Here is a 23,860-nt window from a genome sequence, read left to right as displayed (position 1 = left end):
AATTCGAAATTGTCATAAAGGATTTTGAACGTCCTTAACCTGGTGGATTCTTCAACAACTTAGCACAACACAAATGTGGGCAAACAAAATATAAAAATAATTACTCGTGAAGTTTGGCTCAGAAAGACTGAAAATAGCTGCCATTGAAAGCATATTCCACCAAGTTCTAAACAGTTTTACAGTATATCGCATGGAGGCAAACACGTTAAGAGAGAGCTACTGGGACAAAATGACCATAACTTTGCTGGCTGCTTCTTGGGTTACAGATTGTAAAGAAGTAAATCGTCACTCAGTCCATCATGTAACCAATAAACCTGATGTCGTTAAAATCTCACGGAACAGAAATGATTACATACGCAAAAAAAATCAGTTGGAAACCAACAACCAACAGCAGAATTGTTACACAAATAGTAATGTTATTATGAAATTAAGTAGGTTCACATAGTAATATCAATTAACTGGAAGGTAATAACGATGGAAGTACAAAATTCAATGGCATTTCAATTACAGTGGCAGCATTTACTTAAAGTATCTACAGAAATACAGAAGACTTGTTATTATATAGTAATGTAGAACATGGTTTAACAATTACGCTGAAATATAACACTCCCTCAGTTCGCAGAATGTCAGAACATAGAGGGGACAGTGTTTGTTAATTAAAGCATGAAAACTATTAAGCTGGTTAACCGGGTATGAGCAAAAGCAAAAACAATACACCTATACATCTAGTTCTGAAATGTCTATCGTGAGAGCTTTAGTCACACTGTACTCTCTTCCTTTTCGTAAGCTCCCCGAGTATCAGGATGATATGCACAAGACGTTAACTGAGTTATGCCAACAGATGTTGGAAAACACCTGACATGAAATGGGATCCTTCACCTGACTGCAAAATGTTAGGAAACCAAACACAGTGAAGAACTTCACAAAGCTATAGGGCTAGCCTCTGGAAGTCTTGTGAAAGCAAAGGAACCAAATGTATTAAAATGGCATTTGCTGATTGGAATGACTACCATCTGAGCAACATTTACAAAATTCAGCAACAACATATCACAAATTAGCCCCAATGAAATTGGATACAATGTGTGTTACAAGTTTCCTTTTGCTACAAGTAGTTTGCCAAAGGTGTCTGATGTGCCATATAATGCTAAACATGTTTTCGATATTATCTTGGAAATATGATAGCAGATAGATCTGGCACCTCTTCTCTTGTAAGGAGATCAAACTGGAACCTTTGCGGTTTCTTCATGAGAGGGGCGGGTCGGGTAGCCTAATGGTTAAGGCGTTGGCTCGTCACGCCGAAGACCTGGGTTCGAATCCCCACAAGGGCACAATGTGTGAAGCCCATTTCTGGTGTCCCCCGTCGTGATGTTGCTGGAATATTGCTAAAAGCGGCGTAAAAACAAACTCAGTCAGTCAGTCTTCATGAGAGAGTAAGTAGCTGTAAACATTATAATTATTGGGATGACATCCCTTTTTTGTTCTCAAAATAGGGTAAGCATGTCCTGCCTACCGGTCTCCCGCGCCATTCATTCTGTCATGCGTTGGCGGCCTGAGAAAAAAGCCAGACAATCAAGTGATGGATGAGGTGTCCTCCCAAAAGTTAGACGCGTTAAAACAAGAAAGGTTATGGTTGGTTACACTGAGGTTCACTACACTGTTATCTTCGTTAAGTAATGGACTAGTCCTATGTACTAATCCAAACACAAAGAGAAGAGATTATGGATGACAATGACTTTATTTGACATAAAATAAAATAAGTTAATTTACAAGATAATATAAATGGTCAATCAAATCATTCAAGATTAAACATGTCACATCTTTCACATTATTCACTATACAGGCAAGAATGTCAACCAAGTCTGAGCAAATGCCCAACTACAACGAGGAACTCCATGTTTGCAGACGCATCAGCCTGTTCTCAGTTTCCCTGTAGACCCTCTTCCTCTTCCACATCGCCAGTGAACAAACTCTCCCCTGACTCTGTTCTTGGTGCATGTGTGACCCTGAAGGAATACCTGAGGAGTACCCTTCTGTGACTTCACGTATGCTACTCTCTGAAGACCAGCCATCGTTTGTGTTTGGTGATAAGTTTACATTTTTCTATTTAGTGTTTGTGGGATTTAGTAGAGTGGATAATGTTTTCCTATTATTTGTCAGTTATAATTGAATGTTTACCCTACACCCTAAACTTCTTTTTATATAGTTTATATTGGAAAAACAATGTTAGGAATGAAGTAACACCATTAGGTTAATGAAAACTCAAAAACATAAAAAATCTATACTCCTGTTTTGATCAAAGGGAAGGTTGTGAAAACAAGTATGCAAAATCTATAATCCTGTTATGATAAAACTGAACATTGTGAAAATACATTTGGAGACCCAGTGATTGAGTAAGACAGTCAACATTAGTATTCTGATCCAAGTATTTCTGTACAAATGTGAAAAACATCTCGTTTGTGTATGGGATAGGTTCATTATATCTGTGGGCAAGACTAGGTTGTAATCACAGTCACGCCTGATTGATTTGTCTGACAACTGGGATGTCTGACTTTTGGGAATAAACCATCGATGACCCAGTTAGATAATTAGGAATTACGACTGCTAAGTACATAGATTCCTAAGCTAATAAGTAAAGAACCCTTATTACAAAAGTACATTACTGTTTAACAATACATTACACAGCCATATGACACCGTACTGTAATTTGTTTTAAATCCTCCTTTCTTAAAATGATTAATACACATATGTGTTATAAATGCATAACACAATGCATAACACAATGCGGCTGGAATACTATAGATGATTTCAAACCTTAAATCATTCACTTATGCATTCAGTAGCCAGCACATGTGAGTTTGCTCATTCCATCATAATATACTGGCGCAGACTTGAGTCAATAGAGATATGAATGGTCCCTCACTAAATACAAGCGGGATTTTAAATAGATAACACAGAACAACCAACACCATTAATCTGCTTCCTATTTAGGTATTTCTGCGCTCACGATTGGGTCATTTCACAGTGTAAGAGAAATGTCAGGTCTTGCGGGCATCGACGAGTGAGTGAGTGAGTTAAGATTTTAAATCATTTTGGCAATATTTCAGCCATATCGTTACTAAGTCAAGTTAAAGATTTATAATTATTAAAAGAAAAGTATAAACACCTGTCAACGAAGGACAGTAAAACATCTAGACTATCACAGATATAAATGTAAAACTAGTAATTAAATCTTAACACTTTTAACTATTAATAGATGACGATACAATATAAAACCAGCCTGTAGATCGCCCACAACTGAAGGTAGATCACCATACTAGGGACCATGGCGGCCATCGACGAGCATTCAAGGGCGATAGAGTCATTTCATAGTTTAAATAGATATACATGGCATATTATGTATAAGACAATGAAACATTACATTCAGTTCACTAATTCACTTCACAAGTATATAAAGTACCCACCAGACACAGTTTTCTTACAATGATTGCATTTCTACACGCATGTAGCTGGACATGTGAGTTGTAAAGAATGTAATATCTAACGGGACGAGTGGAGCAATTATAAGTATTGCATAATACCTAAATTCTACGTTTGAAAAAAGTGTAGCTTGTGTAATGTGAGGTGCAAATGCACCTGATGATCGGACAAAAGACTGTTCTCTCAGAGTGCAACCTGATACTATTGACGTAAAAAAAATACTGATGCTATAAACATGTAAATATTAGCCTAAGTTTGGAAGCTCTACTTAATATAATGAAGGGTTATATATGCAATGAACAACAATGATCAAACGTAATAATATGGCATCTACACTTAATTGAAGTCTTTGCTTGGCGTCTTATTTATACACTTAAAAGCAGTCCCCTCGGACAGTGCTCGACAATAGGTCCCAGGAACCGTCGTCCAGTTGCAGCTGACGAAATATAATGGTAATGATGATATAAGATGCTGATGTTGTAAACATGTAAATACTAGCATAGTTTTAAACGTTCTACCAAATACTATACAGGAATATTACTATATGCAGTGAACAACATGTAGCACCTTGAATGATTGTGGAATGGACATTTTATTAAAGGCTGTACTACCTACTTATAGCTGACGAAATATACCGTGGATATCACCTTGGCTGCGTGTCCTATGTGTTTAAGCTACCGGAACGTTACAAGGCCTCTTCCTGTATTACCATATGCGAAGAATTGACAGCATTTTCATGTAGCAGATCCTCCATCACGCACCCTAGCGGAGCATAACGCACATTACTACGAACATATTTCACCAACCGTCCTTGCATCCCTTCCTTAAGCAGAACGTAATGTCCCTGTCGGCACCAATCTACCTGGCAAAATCAAAGATGAATAAGTGAATGAGTGAGTTAATATTTAACGTCACATCGGCAATATCTCAGCCACAGCGTGACGAAAACAATTGATGAAAACATTTTGAAGAGTAAAACCTGCCGACGATGGACAGTAAAAATACTAATGGCTGACGAACAGTTACCGCCATATTTTAGCGATATGTACAAAATTACTCCGCCCTTTGTTAAATTAATTAAACTGAATTCATTATGATACTTAATTAGCTATTCACCGATGTGTCCAGCCCGTTCTCTGCCGCCGATCGTGTTTTTATATAACGCAGCGGAAGGGAATCATGACATTGTAACAGTTATCGCCATTTCAGAATTTCTCATTCGTGAAATACTATATATTTATATCATACAGTAACCTCGAATAATTGATAGTGTGACTATGTGAGTGTTTATTTTACAGTAGATTGATAGTCAATGAAACAATGAAACAATCAATGACTTGTTAACTTTAAACTTGCTATTACATAGATCCTGTGACTAGTTTTAAAAATTATAGGATTCATAACTTTATCCTAAAATTTTCTGTTATGTTACTTACCGCGAAGATTGTTCTTTGCTGTCCTTTATTGTTATCAAATACCGTGGGGGAAAATACCGGAATTGTAATTGCCGGAACGTGTGATACTGATGTATTGGCGATAACTGTTTCGCGGCGATAACTGTTCGCTAGCCAGTAGATTATCATAGATATGAATATAAAACTAGCATGTAAAACTAAAACATTTTGATTAAAGTAAGACAATACAATTTAAAACACGGGCTATAGATCGCCAACAACTGAAGGTAGATCACCATACTAGGGACCATGGGGACTAAAGGTACTTTTGCTACCTGCATGGACCCTTGCCGGCGTTACACCATCCCTTCAGCCATTGGCGATTGTACTGATATTTAGCCATTATAAAACAACAAATATTCTACGATTAAAAAGGTTGGTAGAAATGAATTGACTTTCAACGATTTTCGTCTTAGGTAACCTCTCGGGAGGACAATACCTTTACGATACTTCAACCCTTTTTGAGGATACAACCTCTAACAATCTCACTTGCTGATTCAAACTACCAGTAATAAATATATATCTATATACACAACATATCAATAAAAAATTATCGATCAATTCTATTTATTGTAAAAAATCGATAATATGTACGTTTCAATAAGCTGATATTAAATTTCGAAACTTGGAAAATCAAGTATTTCGTTGTAATACGATGCGTCTTCTAATGATATATGTTCAAAGATAGCAAATTATTGGTACATGGAATGGGGACATTTCATTGAATGCTCTTGGAAGAGATGTTGCTTATCATCCATCCTGCCAGAAAACATGTTTATCGTTTGGCGCCACAGAAACACCGCAATGTGTGTGAATAAGTCTTCACTGTCAGACAAAAACAAAACAGCTAACATCTGATAGTCATAGGAATTAAGAATATCAATCGTCATTTTCAATCAGATCTATTTACCGGCAGCACGCTACGTGCCTAGAAGGAAGTTCGGTATTAACATACCCAATAGCGTTCACCAGGATGACCTCCTGTTCCTACCCCACGATAAGAAGTACAAGTATGCCTTAACAGTCGTGGATGTGGCCAGTCGCTAGAAGGAAACACGATACCAAGGTCAGGGGTGGCACGGCCGGAGCCCATCGCAGTCAAGCCATAGTTGAAAGATTCAATAGGACTTTGGCTGAGCGCTTATTCGGGCATAAGTATGCGAGAGAGATGGCCACCCCGGGGAAGTGATCGACTGAGTGGGTAGCGAGGTTACCTCAGGTGGTGTCGGCCATCAACCATGAAGCCACTCGGCTCACTGGTAAGAAGCCGGCAGACGCTATCAAACTATAATCAATAGTGGCAGAGTCGGCTGCTCCATTGCGTGGGAAGGAGAAACAGATACCAGATAGGGCCCTAGTTAGGTATCTAAACCAGCCGGGGGAACACGAGGGTGACACTCGGAAACGAGCCACCGATCCTATATGGTCAGTCAAAACTTACAACATAGATAAAGTGGACATCAAAGCAGACGAGCCGAACTACTTGAGAGATGGGCCAGGGAGAGGGCTCGTTAGAGAGGAATTATTGATCGTACCGTACGGCACAATGTTACCTCCTGCCAACGTGGCAAAGTGTCACAGTAGTGCCACGTCCGGCACAGTAGTGCCACGTGTGGGCAGGAAAGTAACGGGGGCTCAAAAGTAGTAGATACAATGGTGGCGAGATCTAAGGGCCTGACAAAAGCTTTATTTGTGAAATAAGGCTTTGCAGAGGCTTTTGTTGGACTTGATCCAGGACTATCATTATATATTCTACTAATGATGTATGAACAGAGTCTAACACTTGCGCCTGTCAGCAGCACTGTGTTTTTGCCCTCTCATAAATCTGTATTTTCAAGCATACAGCATAACTGTATATGACTGAAATTTGGCACACATGTGGATGAAGGGACTGAGAACATATACATGCAGATGTATTTAAGCATATCATTCATTTTGATGTGGAATCATCTGCTTTTCATAAACATTTCTCAAATTTGCAAAATCTAGCCTGTGATTGACCCAAGCTTGGTGACTCTCACCCCACTGAACTCAGCCTATTGTTACAGAACAATGGGTAAAGGTGAAACAATGGACACCAATCAGGCGGTCAACAAACCTCACCTGCAGTACACTAGAGCTGACTGTCTCTGTATTCGAGGAAATGTGACTGGATACTTGGAAAGTAGTCTATGGTCTACTCTCAAAAGGTTGAATATTAGCCGTGTGAAAGGAACAAGGAGAGGAACAAGAGGAGGTACCCGTAGGAGAATACAGGTTCACACAAGCTCTGAGGATTACAGGCAAAGTTCAGATAAACGAGGAGCCAATTTTAATAACTTAATTACAATTTGTCCAATAAAAGCTAAAGGACCTTGCAACAAGGTTAGCAAATTCAAACTAACCTTACTAAATGCTCTGTTAGGAATAAATCTCTCGCTTTGAATGACTACATGACTGACACAGACTCTGATGTCGTTGCTATTACAGAGACACGGTTATCCAACCGTGACGCGTCAGTTACTGCAGAGATTGTCCCTAGTAATTACGACATCATTCAGGTTAATAGGTCGGATAGAAGAGGAGGTGGTATTGCACTTGTATATAGGCAATCTCTCAAGATGAAACGCAAGAAAGCAATTACTTTCAAATCTTTTGAATATGTTCATGCAACAAGTGAGGTTTGTAGTGACATGCTGAGGATTGCGTTATTCTATCGGCCCCCACCTTCACAGAAGAATAAGCACACATACAGCGACTTTTTCCGGGATTTCTCAGACCTTTTGGAATCCATTTCTCTGGAACCAGGAGTTCTTCTAATCAAGGGTGATTTCAACATCCATGTGGACAATCATGCTGATCACATGACTAAGATGTTTAATGAACTGTTGAGCACATTTAATCTGGAGCAACATGTGACAGAGCCCACTCACAGATCAGGCCACACACTCGACCTCGTCATTACTAAGGAGATGTCAAGTGTTCTCAGCATCACAGAAGTTACTGACGAACAAGTGTCAGATCACTTTGCTGTTCACTGCACAGTCGATGTTGACAGACCAAAACCACAGCGGAAGAAGCTGTCATACAGAAAAACTAGGATCATTAACATTGCAAATTTCTGATATGATGTCGATGCTGCTGACTTGGTCCCTGCCCTGTCCAAAACCAGCAATATTGACGAGAAGGTTGCATTGTTTGACCATTCTCTGGGGGTGATACTCGATACTCACGCACCCATGAAAACTCAAACTGTAGTAGTTCGTCCTCATACATCCTGGTACAACGATGACATTTGAGCAAAGAAGAAGACCAGACGTGCTTCTGAGAAACAGTGGCGTTCTACAAAGTTAGAAGTTCATCGTCAAATCTTAAAAAAAGCTCGAAATGATGTCAATGATGCCTAAGCAGAACTTCGTACAGAAGAGCACCAAGCAGAGTAAAAACAACTTCAAACAGATGTTTGCTCTGGTGAATAACTTACTTGCACCTAAGACTAACTATAACTTTCCCGATCATGACGACAAAGAGGAATTGGCTGGGAGATTTGCTGAATTCTTCCACACCAAGATTCACTTCATTCGACAGGAACTGGAACTGAAACGCCAAGTTCACGACATCACTACACTGGAGTCTTTCGACAGTGTTTCAACAATGGATTCACTCAACTGCGCCACTCCTGGAGAGGTTCGAGACGTAATCATCAAGTCCAAAACCAAATCATCTTCACTAGACCCAATTCCAACATTTCTCACAAAGTCTATAATTGACCATCTTGCTGAACCAGTCCTGGATATCATCAACACATCCCTTGTCTCCGGTAAAGTACCAAGTGCCTTCAAGCATGCCCTTGTGACACCAATTCTGAAGAAACCAACACTTGATCCAGAGGACTTGAAGAGCTTTAGGCCGGTATCTAATCTGTCATTTTTATCAAAGTGTCTGGAAAGAATTGTTGCTAAGAAGCTCCTTGATCATCTTCACGCTAACAATCTCTTGGAAATTTATCAGTCAGCATATAAATCTTAACACAGCACAGAGACAGCTCTTGTGTACATTCACAACGATATCATGACTGCAATGAACCATCAGCAAGTTACTCTTCTTATTCTCCTGGACTTATCAGTGGCTTTCGATCACTGTATCCTCTTCAGGTGGTTAGAGACCAGCGTTGGACTCACAGGAACGGCACTTCAGTGGGTAAAATCGTATCTTTCTTCTCGGACAGAGTCAGTAAAGATCGGTGACAAAATCTCAATACCATCATTGGTTCACTATGGAGTGCCACAGGGTTCTGTTCTGGGACCCCTTCTCTTTAGCTTGTACATTCTACCAATTGGAGACATCGTGAGAAGTCATTCCCTAAAATTCCATCTCTACGCTGATGATAATCAGTTGTATATTTCCATCAAACCATCAGAAGTTTCACAAGGAGTTCATAAGATCAAACGCTGCATAATGGATATCCGGGAATGGATGGCTGTCAACTATTTGAAGTTGAACGACAGCAAGACTGAGTTCCTTGCCATAGGCTCACGGCAACAGCTGCAGAAGATGCTAACTGGAATCACACTCAAGATAGGAACTGAGGATGTGAAGACCTCAAACTCAGCCAGAAATCTGGGAATCATCTTCCAGTCCAACATGTCCCTAGATGAATATGTCAAGTCCCTCTGCAAGTCATGTTTTTTTCACATCTACAACATCGGCAAGATCCACAACTTCCTAGATACTGAGACAACAAAGCTCCTAATGCAAACACTTGTAATCTCAAAGCTGGACTATTGCAACTCACTCTTTTGCAACACGGCATCTTCAACACTTTCCAAATTGCAGAAAATTCAAAACGCAGCAGCTCATGTGATCTCTCGAACCCATCGCCATGACCATATATCGCCAGTTCTGAAATCCCTTCACTGGCTTCCAGTAAAGTACAGGATCTACTTCAAGATTCTGCTACTGACTCATAAGTGCCTCTACGATGACTAGTCCTGTGACTACCTTCGCCAGCTTGTACATCTGCATGTACCCACCAGAGCTCTTAGATCAATAGATACGCTAAGACTAACACAGCCAAGCACTAAAACATCCATGGGTGATAGAGCCTTTTCTGTGGCAGCACCAGCTCTATGGAACAATCTTCCAGTCACCCTCAGACGAACTGAGTCCCTTTCACTATTCAAGAACTTGCTCAAAACCTACTTCTTCAAGATGGCCTCTGAACAGAACTATTTTCACACTTATTGTGTTTTAACGATGTATGCAGCGCCGTTGAGCATCTATGATGGAAACTTGGCGCTATACAAGCCAATTATTATTATGTTTTACAGATTAAAGATAGTATGCAGCAGAGGGGGTTCGGGTGATCCTGGCACAGTCAGGCTGGTTAGGCTCATCATCAGCTCAGAGCCCTAGCCCCATCTACACGCAGCCCAGACAGCGATTGGGACTTCTCCCAGGAAACAATGCCTAGTCGAACCCACCAAGAACTTTCCGGAGAATATGAAGGCTCCCCAACACTGCAGCCTTCTGCATTACCCAGAGTGTCAGAAGGGCTGTACTCCCGGTGGAGAACCCAGGCACTCTCCTGATCTGCGCCAAGAGATCAGGAGGTACCAAACCGAGGGCACCGAGAACAATGGGGAGCCTGACGACAGTGTACTTGGGATGCAAGCAAGACATTTCAAAGGCGAGGTCCGCATATTTATCATGCCTTTCCTTAATCTTGCTAATCACATTGGTGTCAAGAGGGACAGAAAATTCTATGATATAAATAAATTCATTGGCTTTATCAAAAAGGACAAGATCAGGTTTGTTAGCTGGAATTCTTCTGGGGCTGTATATGGGCCTATTCCACAGAAGTTTGAAAGCATCATTTTCCATGATGCCCTGGACATGTTCAGGGTCGTACCATGGATGGACCTCCGAGTCAAAGCCACAGGCATGTCGGAGACGGTAGTAAAAGCAACGAGCCATGCCATCATGTCGTTTAAGATATGCTGTCTGTGCCAAGGAAGGGCATCCACTGACAAGGTGTTGGACATTCTCTGTGAATTCATTGCAAAGTCGACATTTCATATTGATATTTTCTTTAAGAATCACATTTAGGCGATTGCGAGTGGGAAGTGACTGGTCCTGAGCAGCAAAAAGGAAGCCCTCTGTTTCACATTTAAGACCAGCCGACTTCATCCAGGCGAAGGAGTCGGTGGGATTGCTATTCTGTTCAACACACTGCATGTACACATGATGCAATGGCTTCTCAGAAAGCTTCTCCACAAAAGAACGATTCTGGGAAGACTTGGTGAAGGACTTTACCTGGTTTACTCCCATCACTGTACCGTCCAGCAGTACATCGCCATCAACAAAATCAACCTGAAATCCCAGATTCTGTCCAACAACCTTGGCACGCTTAAAATAGCTGTGGAATTCCTTGCTTTCATCATGAGTCTTCACATGCATCATCAGAGGATCATCTGATAAATAAATATGTGCAAAAGTACACAATAACATTCTATCATGAAGACCCTCCACATTAATCAAACCCCGACCACCAGAATTGATTGGCATGTATATACGGTTAAGAGAGGAACGAGGGTGGTGGGCCCTGTTATCAGACATGATCCTTCTGGTCAGGCGGTCAAGACTCTGGATGTCTTGTTTCGTCCAGTCGACTACTCCAAAGGAATAGGAGAGAACTGGCACAGCAAAAGTATTGGTGGCTTTGACCTTGTTACGAGCATTTAGCTCTGAGCTCCATATTTTCTTTAAACGAGATTTGTACTCGGCCCGAAGTTTTTCTTGAATTTGGGCATTCTGGAGCTTGTCTCGAACTTTCATTCCAAGATAGGTGTAGGCCTGATCTTCCACAAGATGCTCAATAACTCCTCCCCCTTGTAACTTGACTGATCCATCATTAGTTACCTTGCCACGTTTCAAATAAAGAGTATTACATTTGTCCGTCCAAATGTCATGTCAATATCATTAGAAAAGGACTCGACAAGGAGAACCTGCTCTTTCAAATTGGAATCTCCTTTGGCAGGAGCTCGATGTCATCCATGTAAAGGAGATGAGTAAGAGGTGTTAGGGATCTGTGCTGAGGAGGTCCGGGATGGTAACCCTCCTCTCTGTTAAGCAGAAAGCTCAAAGGATTTAGAGACAAACAAAAAAGCAAAGGACTAAAGGAGTCCCCCTGGAAAATTCCCCTTCTGATTGGAATAGATTCCGAAGTCTGCACCTGCCCTTGTGAGTACATCTCAAGTTGAGTCGACCAGCAACTCATTAAAGACTTGAGTAAATCAAGTACTCGCTCAGGGAGGTCAATACAATGAAGAGACTTCAGAATCCATTCGTGAGGAACAGAGTCGTATGCTTTTTTGTAGTCAATCCAGCACATGGAGAGGTTGCGGTGATATGCTTTAGCCTCTTCCAAAATCATTTTTGGTACAAGAAGTTGATCCTTGCACCCCCAACATCCCTTTCTCGCCCCCTTCTGCTCTCTGTAAATTATATCATTGGAAGAGCAGTAAGATGTCAAACACCCTGTGAATATTTTGTATTGTGTATTCAAACATGTGATAGGGCGGAAGATTTGGGATCAGTCAAGTCTCCTTTCTTGGGAAGGAGTATTGTGCGACCTTGGACATCCGGACACTTCCCCTCTTCGTGGCACAATGCCATTATCATCCCTATACCAAAACCCACGGCGATCATACTGATCCCTCAAACTACCGTCCTTTATCCCTAACTAGCTGTGTTTGCAAAACCATGGAGCGCATGGTCAACAATCGATTAATCTGGTACTTGGAGACCAATAACCTCCTCAGTGACCTCCAATGTGGTTTCCGAAAAACCCGAAGTACCATTGACCATCTGGTGCGTCTCGAATCATTCATCAAAAACTCCATTGTCAACAAACAACAAACCGTATCTATCTTTTTCGTAGCATATGATACAACATGGAAACATGGTATCCTAAAAGATTTACACGAGTTTGGATTGAGGGGTAGACTACCTCAATTCATATCTCAGTTTTTAAATAACAGACAATTCCAAGTTCGGGTGGGTTCCACACTGTCTGACTATTTCCACCAAGATCAGGGCGTCCCCCAAGGCACCATCCTGTCTGTCACACTTTTTTGCATCAAAATTAACAGCCTCATTAACGTTCTGAACAGTTGCGTTGATGGGTCCCTTTTCGTTGATGACTTCAATATTTCATGTCTTGGTAAGAACATGCACGCAATAGAAAGGCAGCTACAACTCTGCCTTAACAAAATCCAAAAATGGGCCAATGAAAATGGTTTTATGTTTTCAAAATCCAAAACAAATTGTATTCACTTTTGTCGTAAATACAAACCACACAAGGATCCAGACCTAACTTTAGATGGTACTCCCATCAAGGTAGTAGAAGAGGCCAAATTCCTTGGACTCATATTCGACCGCCACCTGACATTCTTACCACACATAAAATATTTGAAAACAAAGTGCTTGAAGGCACTAGACTCGCTAAAAGTAGTCTCAAATACAGAGTGGGAAGGGGATCAGACCACCCTCCTTCACTTGTACAGATCATTAGTTCGCAGTAAACTAGATTATGGCTCCATTGTCTACGGTGGAGCCTGCAAAAGCAATTTAGAAAAATTAGACTCTATCCACCACCAAGGGCTGAGGCTCTGCCTGGGAGCTTTTAGGACCTCTCCGGTAGACAGTCTATATGCGGAGGGTAATGAACCTTCCCTTGAACAACGCCGCATTAAACTCTCACTGCAGTATATCACTAAATTACGTTCAAATGAGTCCAATCCAGCATACAATTGTGTTTTCAACCCGCTCTATGAAAACTTATTTCCTAAACTGCCAAGCCTGGTTCCACCACTAGGAATCAGGATCAAACCACACATATCTGCAGCTAAAATTGATCTCAACATCATTGCACCATACCGACTTCTGTCCTCACCACCATGCCAATTGTGAAACCACAGGTCGATCTTACCCTAACCAAACTCAAAAAGTCTGAAACAAATCTCTTGGTGTTCCAACAGGAATACAACCAGTTACGTTCGAAGTATAACACTCACAGATCGATTTTCACAGACGGATCCAAGGACGATGGCCAAGTTGCCAGCGCTACAGTCATTGGAACCAAGACTGTCTCTTCTAGGATCCCCGACAACAGTTCCATTTTCACCGCTGAAGCCAAAGTTATCTTCTCAGCTTTGACCAACATTCAACAGCAAACTCAATCAAAAAAACTTCATCGTTTTTACAGATTCATTATCCTGCCTTCAAGCACTTCTAAACGTGACTTCAAGTCATCCAATCATCCTGGACATACTAGAACTGTACAACGACCTTTCTACTGGCCAATATGACATCGTCCTCTGCTGGTTGCCGGGTCACGTCGGCATAGCAGGTAACACTAAGGCCGATGCTGCAGCAAAAGCAGCTCTTGAAAAGCCCCTATCTCCACTGCTAATCCCGTACAGTGATTTCAAACCCACTATCAAAAGCTATACTCGGGACCTGATGCAAAAAAGGTGGGACACTCAAGTAGGAAGAAACAAACTCCATGAATTGAAGCCAACAATCGGTTATACCTACTTGGGTTGCCAGTCAAGACGTGATGAAGTAATTTTACGACGATGTCATATTGGCCACAGTCGATTTACACATGACTATCTGCTAAAAACGGATGGGGATGGACCCCCCATATGTCTCTCCTGCGGTGAGGCTTTCACCGTCAAGCATATTCTGCTTGACTGTGTGGACTTTACATCTGCAAGGGACTCGCATTATCACGCAACCAATCTGAAAGATCTGTTCTCCAGCGTGAGCGCTCATCTGATACTGAACTACCTGAGGGAAGTTGATCTATATCATAAATTGCAACTGTGTAATGTCACTAACGAATTTACCTGCTTTTCAATTTAGTGCTATGACATTCTCTGTTCCAAAATGACAATGTAATGAATGTGTTTCTTTGAAACGAAACCACTTTGTACTTACAATGTATATTAATGCAGACTTGTTCTCGTCACTATATGGCTGGAATAATGCCGATGTGACGTAAAGCCCAACTCAACTCAACAACTATAGTTAAAGCACGAGGACGCTTGCGAAAATGTGTTTTATTACACTATACATGGTGGTAGAGCGAAGTGTATTTCTTTTCTAAGATGCCAAATTTAATACTTTCTAATGATAATTACGATTTATTTAAGGCAGAAAACAAACGACGGTGTCGGTGACCTAAATTAAGAATCCTCGCACAGGGCTAACTGGCGCGCTGTTCTATTGATGTGTCTGCCCCACTACGTTAAGACGAACGTTACCGGAAAAAAACAAATGATAACAGTTTGATGACGGTTTATGTTCGGATTAAATATCTTCTCTGAATTATTTTAATTACATCTGTCATTAACGTAAACCATAAGGGGCAATAAATATTAGAAATTGGATTAGGTCCCTAACCCTAAACCCTAACCCCTCAGCCCTAACACTAACCCTAACCCCTTCAAATAATCCTAATAAATAGATTGCATTGACCGAACCACCGGACATGTACCTACTACATTGCATTAGGTCCCCAACCCCAACCCTAACCCCTAACCCCTAACCCCTAGCCCTAGCCCTAGCCCTAGCCCTAGCCCTAGCCCTAACCCTAACCCTAATCCCTTGAATTAATCCTAATAAATAGAATGCATTGGCCGAACCGGCACAAACACGACTGACGTGTCCAGTGTAATGCATTATTACCGCTTCGAAAAATAAAATACTAATATAACTTTCTTCTATGTAATGGTGCAAATTACTGAATGACAAAAATATATATGTAAATTTAAAAAAATACAAATACACAAAACATAACACCTCAGCAGCCCGTAATACTAATAAATATGAGCGTATTAGTGAAAAAAGAAAAATATTACAGACTGGTGCTTGCAAAATATTGCGCATCCGCCGGTATACAACTACTGGAAACTCTCAACATCGTTGGGCTTATGCAATGACTATAGCTCGTAGAGATGAAACATCAGTGAGCGGAGCTTATACGCACTCGCTGAGCCAGACAACCGTGTTGCCATGCAGGCGTCATAGGGCATTGTTTCGAGAACGTGCTTTCGAACAAAATCACATTACATTACGTAAAAAGGGTATTATGAGGTATTTATAAAGTTTGTGGTGCTGTATTCTAAAGGTAGGCCGCTTTATAAATAGCATCTTAAATCTCAGACTTAGCTAAGTCAGTTTTAAAAAACTTAAGTTTGGACTTAGGAAAAATCTTAGTTTCTTTATGAATATACCGCCCCTGGTTCCCGGCTCCCTTTGCTCGCGCTAACGTTCGCCAAAGCTAGGCTGCCATTTAAAACGCTCTGCTCGTTTAGTTGACGTCACATCCGGATTGGTCAAACTGGATTCCGTCGCGATGAAAGATCTGGGAATCATAAGACTTGAAAAGTGAACGTTGTGCGAGAATTACGCTTACATGGTCCTGGATCTGCGTATGGCTATAAAATTACATACAAATGTAGAATATTAAATTTCCTATCTGTTGGTATAAATATAAGTGCACCTACCTCGGCGGTTTGAGAAATAGACACTGTTAAATGTTGTCCAATTTTTTGTTATCCGTTAAAAAGCAGTAAATATCTCCGCTTTTGATTGTGTATTGATGAAAGCACTGTGCTACGAATTTTTTAATTTGGCATCGTTACGGAAAGTGTGAGCGAAGAAAATACAGCCTGATATCTGAACGACATAAGTATATATGAAATGGGTTTTGTGTGCTTATGCATAACGTTATACGCTCAATCTTATAAATGACTCGTAAGAAATGACGAAAGGGATTTAGTTCTATGACGTCAAACGACGACAGAGAGGCCATACACGTATAAAGATAAGGGGTCACAACTCCGACATGCTTAACCCTAGGTCAATGTAACTCTGAATACTTGGAGAGAATTTGTTGTGGATACGGACGCTATATTTTCGTTATGGCTTGTTCACCATGAACCAAACTATACTAATACAAAGTTCCACAATGTGAGCGGATATGTTTTGGTAGTTGCACAATATTCATTAGAAAAGATGACAAAGCACTACATGAGAAAGCACGTAATAGCGATTTGGATGGCCCTAACTGATATATAATTTAGTACTTAGATTCCCATATTCTCCTGTTAGTGTAGATGTATTTTGACTAATTTTGCGTCTTTATTAATAGAGTACTAGCCATATCTTCAAATGTAATGAAACTACTGAAAATAATATCACTGTATGCGGAAGTATTTTGTGACGCAGTTTCATCGGATCTGAAAAGTGAACGTTGCATTGGATCTACACTCCTCCGACTATTACATTATGTTCAGATGTAGAATACATTTTGTAGATCTGCTGACACTTGTCTAAAGGTACGAGATTTTGACACTAACATAGTCAATTTCCTATTAAAAGTATGTTCAAACCAACTAATTATCAAACGTTCATAAATCTATAAACTACACAGTGTAAGATCTGAATTGTGATGATTTGTTTACATTTTAAACAAGTAGAGTTTGCTCCGCCTTCGTTTTCACACCTTATCTATATTGCTCAATTTCATATAACCACTTTGTATTGGTGACAAGACCATATTGCTTAAAAAGCCTACCCATGTTGATTTAATATTTGGTGAAAGGATGAACAAAGAGTTTGCCGCGGTGTTGATGCATCGCCTCAAACGTCTTCTTGCTGCTGTACTTAAGTGTCTTCAGGACACATTCAGCATTTTCTAAGTAAATAATTCAAAACTAATATATCGCCACAAAATATTATAAATTCATTTTCCGACTTACTACTGATTTTATGCCAGTGTTGGGTCTGTTGGCACACCTACCCACTCTAAAACATGTACACCTTTCAAACGTCATCCGCGAGGACAGTTTGGAATATTTGCAATACGAGATCTAATTTGTATGCGTGGCTCGACCGATGTCCACATGTATAAATTGCCTGCATATTTGTCTTGTTCATACATCAGAGATGATTTTATTCGCTCACAGTTTTCTGACAAGCTTATAATAAAAATCTTTGTCGCATAGGGAATTAGGGTATGTATTTGAAAAGCGACGATCCTTTCACGCAAACAAAACGAATATTTACGTTTACTATCATTTTTGTGAATATTGATATCATATATGTACAATAACAGAAAGTAAGAGTTTTGATAAAGAAGATTCCAGAAAATAAAAACAATTTATATTTTCAAAGGTCTTTCAAGCGCCTGCAGGACCGATTTTTGAAAACGATACCAAATGTGTTTTGGACGTCTTCCGATGAAGGACAGCGCGGCCGTCTTGAAATAGCAACCAATGGAAAATGACATAACATTGTCAATGTTGGCTTTTCGTAGGCCTTCCCCAGCCATCGTCTCTTTGGCCCGTACCGGCTCGTATATTGCAATATGCGAGACGGGGCCCAGCTTATGTATAGTTCCGACCGATCGCCCGTCAATCAATCAGATCGCGCCTTTCCGTCACCGCGGGATAGCTTGTTGCTAAGGCGCCATTAGGTCCCCCAAGCTTTCGGTTGTCAGGACATTTGACCCTGCAAAGTAGCTTGCCGTTTTTAGTGATAATGGGGAAACGCTGTGCATGGGGGGACTTGCGATTCTGATGAGGGATATCCTGAGAGGCTTGGGAATGCACTTTTCATTCCTTTTCCAAAACTCAAGTTCCGTTTGGAAACGTGTTTGCGATGGATTCGGGCTTGTGGAAGATCCCATCATCAGCTGAATAACAACATCAACAAACACAAATATGTGTGTTCAAAGGTACATTTAATTACTGATTCATTAACCTGTGAAATAATTGTTAAAGGGGGAAGATTTCAGTGAGGTTATCTGTCTACTGGAATTATATATATTACGTATACTTGAATTATCTATTATGATAGGTGCATACAATAGATCTAGTGCATATCTAAGCCGACTGCGTAGTGTAAATATTTATTATTTTTTTATATTAGATTTTTTATATTTTTTTTATCATAATCATAACCTGTAGTGAAGTAATACTAAACTCAGTAGGACACTTCACAATGACTTTATATAATCAATAAGAAAAATAAATTGTCAGATTGTGGTACTGCCAGCAGATATTGTGATTTCATATTATCAAAAATCAATTTTTGACTTTGCTCACTTCAAATATATGTGATTAGTGTTAGAATTTCTGAGGAATTTGATAATCAATGTCCTGTTTTGACAGCATTTCAAGACCAACAGCAGAGTTCCCATACCCTATTGCTATTGGGGGAAATGTGACCCCAACCCGGCCACCACCAAAAGAGAGGATCCGTCTGGATACCTGTGATTCATCTCCAAGGTATATTTTTTTATAAAAAGAATGATACCTCTGATTCATCTCTAAGGTATATTTTTTTTAAAAAAGAAGTGTATGTAACAGTTTAACATTTCAAGAATACAATGCCTATTAAGAGTTGTTTTGATGTTTTTTGTGCTCATACTACAAACTTTACTATAATTATTTAAAAAAGATGTAATGTTAATGTGACAAACATCAGTATGTAAGAAACAACACAACAAAAGAATAGTACCTCATCTATTTTTTATTTTGTCCTCACTTGTCAGTGTATGATGACTTTATTTAATCCCAAAATTTGGACAATGAAGAAAAATTATCAACTTATTTCATGCATCCCCAAAACGTATAACCATGTTATTATAAAACAAGAGCGATAACAACATATAAATATAAAGCATAAAAATAACAACACAAAACTTAAATATAAGTACACCTGAAATGGTTGACCTCAAAGTTGTGCAATTATGATAAATTATTACATAATTTGATGCATGTAAAAACGATTGATCTGTAACAAATTATACAGAAACAAGTGTGATAACAAAATATACCTGTAAATAAAACTAACAAATCTAAAATAACAAAACAAGAAGATTAAACCATTGTGTAAGATGAATAATCTGTCCAAAATAAATGAGATCTATACATGGAGATGAATATATAGAAAATATATGAATATAAAGAAAATATATGAATATAAAGAAAATAAAGAAGTAAAGTGACAACGGCTATAAGGGTAAATTACTTACTCATGAATTTACCTAATTTAGATTTACAAAAAATATGATATTACAATATTGCCACATATTTACTACAAATAACTATTTTTCTAAAAAAAATGTTATTTCAGACAACTGTTTCAAGCAAACAGAGAAATATCCCCCAGGAAGTGTCTGTTGAAGAGAATCAAGGTACACAGACTGATGAATCATGTAAGTATAACATGGAAAAGCTCAGTTGGGGGCAGTCAATTATGGCACTTAAGGCAAAATCTTAATTCCATATTCAGTTGAAGCTGATAGTATTAGCAAATCAAAACCATGAGGCCATTATAATCAATTTAAAACATTTTGAAGTTATATAGCTAATTTCAGAATCTTTCATAACAAGATGGAGACATTGTTTTTCCTGAATTAGGATAGTGAACAACGAATATCCAAAAGCACTTGATGGTTAACACCATCAATTATTGTACAATTTACATGTCAAGAAATGGTATGTTCTTTAAAGAATGCTTTTCTAGCATACATGTCATGTATTCAATGTCTGTGAAAATACGCTCAATGTACGCTCTCTTTTTTGGTGTAAACCACATATTCATAGAACTCAGCCCCGGTTAACATTAATTGTGCCTGAATTTGGGCATAGTGAGCATGTCTGTTGGATAGTTTGAGAATGGCAATTTCCTCCTTCTGCAAAAATAGATTTGTTATCTTTTCTCATGCTTCTTCAAGTGTAAAGTGTCAAGCTGAGTTCGGGCATTTAATTTCAATAATTCTGTTCTCCTTTTCACAACAATATATCTTGCCATCAGGAGTGGCTCCAAGGAAACTGAAATTATTGTTGATTACTAGTCCACTCTCATGTAGATGGTTTGAGATTTTGTGTTCTAAATATGTTTTCTTGGCCTGTACTTCAATGTTCATGCCATAGGAAAGAGATACTGAATGCAAAGCAGTCTTGGGAAAAAGACTGTTGAGGAAAGATAGTGTAGGTTTCTTCTTTCTGTTCATAACCTTTCCGAAGTTGGAAGCTGTAAGACGATTAGATCTTAGATCTTTTCCAGGATCTGTAAGTTGATACTGGGCATTAAGATCTTCATACCCAGCAGCGAGTTGTACAGGTGACATTTTCGGAAACTTGATGGGGGCGCAGGTAGTTGATACTGCACGTGATTTCATCTGAAAATAAAAAAATTAAATCATTGGAAATAATAACTTTAAGCCCGGACATATTATTTTATATATTTCATTCCAAATTACAAATTAGCCTGTTATTTTTCAGTCATCACTCCACTTGAGAAACACCAGACAGTCCAAATTCAGGATCTGAGATCCAAGGTAGAAGATCAAGGGCAACAGATCAAGGATATGAAGAAAAATTTAAAGGAAAAAGACAAGGGAATTGTAAAGTTGAGGGAGGAACTTAAGAAATGTCAAAGATTTAATGTGACCAGTGTCTTGGTGAGATCAGGGAAAGTAAAGGGCCTGTTTAAATACTACACAGGCATTACTTATGTCAGGTTTCTTGCCATATTCAGTTATTGGCCTTCCTTCTGCCAGGTGATCAGGCATCATGTCTGAATTATGAAAAAGGTCATCGTGACATTAAAAATTTATCTACTAAAGATTGCTTGTTCCTGACTATGTCGACTGTGCCACAGTTTTGGATTAAAAGACCTCGCTATGCGTTTTGGACTGTCATTGCAATCAGGTGGTGTAATATTCAATACCTGGATTGAACACGTGAACTTGAAAATGGGCCAGTAAAGTATATGGCCACATAAAAGTATAATCCTTCAAATTATGCCTGCAAAATTTAGAAAGGAATATCCTTCATCCATGATGATTATTGATGGGACAGAACTGAAGACTCAAGTACCCTGTGCTTTAGGGTTACAGTCTCAGCTATACAGTGACTAAGTACTACTTTAAAGTGTTGTGTATGTTGTGCCCCTTGTGGTTCATTGACATTTGTTTCTGAATTGTTTACAGGTTCAATTTCAGATAAAGCTTTAACTGATCAATCAGGATTTTATGATGCTGTACGAGGCAGGTACAAGAATAGATCGATGTTGTTGCATCCTGTGATATGAATGTGATACTAGTCTCTATGAAATAAACATAATTTCAGTTACTTGAAATGTTAGTCTTGTTACTTAAAAAATGATGTACTGATTGTTATGTTTTGACTGTTTTGAAGAACAGGATCCATGTCCCAATAGATTAAAACATTACCTGATATGACAAGACTGATCCCAAGCTAGACGTCTCCGAGCAGAGTGTTTAGTCACCGGGGTGCATCTGTCTGTAGCACATACTGCAGTGGGGTAATATGTGGAAGTCTGCAACAATATTCATCTACATTATATTCATTTGACACACAGTTTCTGAAAATTAAAAATAATATCCTTAGTTCAATGCGTATATACTCTTTATAGACCATTAGGACCAACTTTAAACCTGCACCTGTTTTAGTGATTATGTGCAAAACAGTTTTCACCAATTACAATGCAAAAGTGACAAAAGTATCCATACCTGGTGTCATTGAACTTGACAAATGATTGGCTTCCTATTTCTAGACTGGGCAAGAGGTTGAGCCACAACCACTTGGTTGATAGGCACTGGGATGATCTTGCTGCCCCTGTGAATCTACCACTGTTGCTGGAGGCTGGTGCAACTGTTTTTCATGAATGTGCGTGAAATTGTGAGGCTTCAATCCCTGAAGTGTCTTCACAAGGCCAAAGATGTGGGAACATCTTTCACCAAATCTAAACAAAAATGAATTCATGTGAAGGAAATCTAAAGATTTTTTTTATAAAAATGAAATACCATTGCATCAAGAAAAACATCTAACCCCAAATCATGATACTTATTTTTAAGTGTATCAAAATGAACATATAATGATATAGGTGAAATCACAAATAATCTAAATTCGATTTTCAGTAGATTCTAACTTGTAATTTATAATAGTCTTTACTTATAATTAATAGTACATTCTGTGCTAGGCATGGTGTTTCATTAATAAGTTTATATTTGAAACAGTATATTACTAGCCCTGCGTAACATTTGGAGGCTGATCGAAAACTAAACAATTGAATTTTACGGTTCATTTTTAGCCAAATTACTGAATGGATAAATCTTCTGTTTCCTTTTTGCCGATAGTATATGTAAACCCGATGTACAATAAATACAGAAGTGTAAACATTCGTCATGTTTTGATGCCAAACTTCGATAGGACTAGAAATCAATCAACACACCAGTCATAACCCGACGAGAACAAATGATCAGTCACTGTGCCATTGAAATGACAATCTCTTAATCTATCAGGCACTGATTTTAAGTGATTTATATGAGGATTTACTGACTTCTTATCAATGACGTACTTACCCAGCTTTACAAGAACAATAGCTGTGAACGATCTTCTCGGCGCTTGTGTCAATCCTCGAATGGAGGGTATGCGGGCTCCGATTCTTCGACATTGACCCCCAGCACATAGCAGCAATGTCAGAGGTGTTGTCACGGTTATAAGCTCGTATCTCATGGATATAACCCTGTGAAGAAATAGTGTAAGCCTGTCTGTTGCGATTTCTGCGTCAAAGTAGGATGATCTGGCAAGAATGCAACAGATATTGTGTCGGGACCTGTCAACAGGCAAACGGTGCCTGACCGTGTATCCGCCATTTTGACAGCTCGGCATCCCAAAGCTTGGGGGACGTAGCAGCAGTAACCAAGGTGGGCGGAGCTTGGGTCGGTAGTCGGAACTATGCATATCTGCCTGTGGCAGAGTACTATGCTAAGCTGGTTCCCGGCTCCCTTTGCTCGCGCTAACGTTCGACAAAGCTATATTGCGATATGCGAGACGGGG

At 39.4% G+C, this 23,860-nt stretch overlaps 2 protein-coding genes across 2 annotated transcripts; both read right to left on the bottom strand.

The window, feature by feature from the left end:
• LOC124267634 (mucin-5AC-like) overlaps positions 1-23,860 on the bottom strand; it is a 155,047-nt gene that overhangs the window by 52,137 nt on the left and 79,050 nt on the right.
• On the bottom strand, positions 19,500-23,829 carry LOC124267635. 2 transcript variants are annotated; one of them, XR_006896076.1, is made up of 4 exons: positions 23,383-23,770; positions 22,531-22,763; positions 22,231-22,337; positions 19,500-21,174 (listed from the first exon to the last, which is right to left on the bottom strand). XR_006896076.1 is itself a non-coding variant. In XM_046702599.1 (2 exons), the coding sequence occupies exons 1-2, from the start codon at positions 23,762-23,764 to the stop codon at positions 21,092-21,094; spliced, it is 465 nt and encodes a 154-aa protein (XP_046558555.1). In that variant the 5' UTR covers positions 23,765-23,829; the 3' UTR covers positions 19,500-21,091. The 2 variants fall into 2 exon arrangements, 1 of the variants encoding a protein (XP_046558555.1); XM_046702599.1 differs by lacking the exons at positions 22,231-22,337; positions 22,531-22,763 and having other exon boundaries at positions 23,383-23,829.

This window comes from Haliotis rubra, unplaced genomic scaffold (assembly GCF_003918875.1).
Source record: "Haliotis rubra isolate DU_JTF1 unplaced genomic scaffold, ASM391887v1 Scf1327, whole genome shotgun sequence".
NCBI lineage: Eukaryota > Metazoa > Mollusca > Gastropoda > Lepetellida > Haliotidae > Haliotis > Haliotis rubra.
The sequence above is the reverse complement of the archived record's forward strand: the minus strand, read 5'-3'. Positions and strand labels throughout refer to the sequence as shown.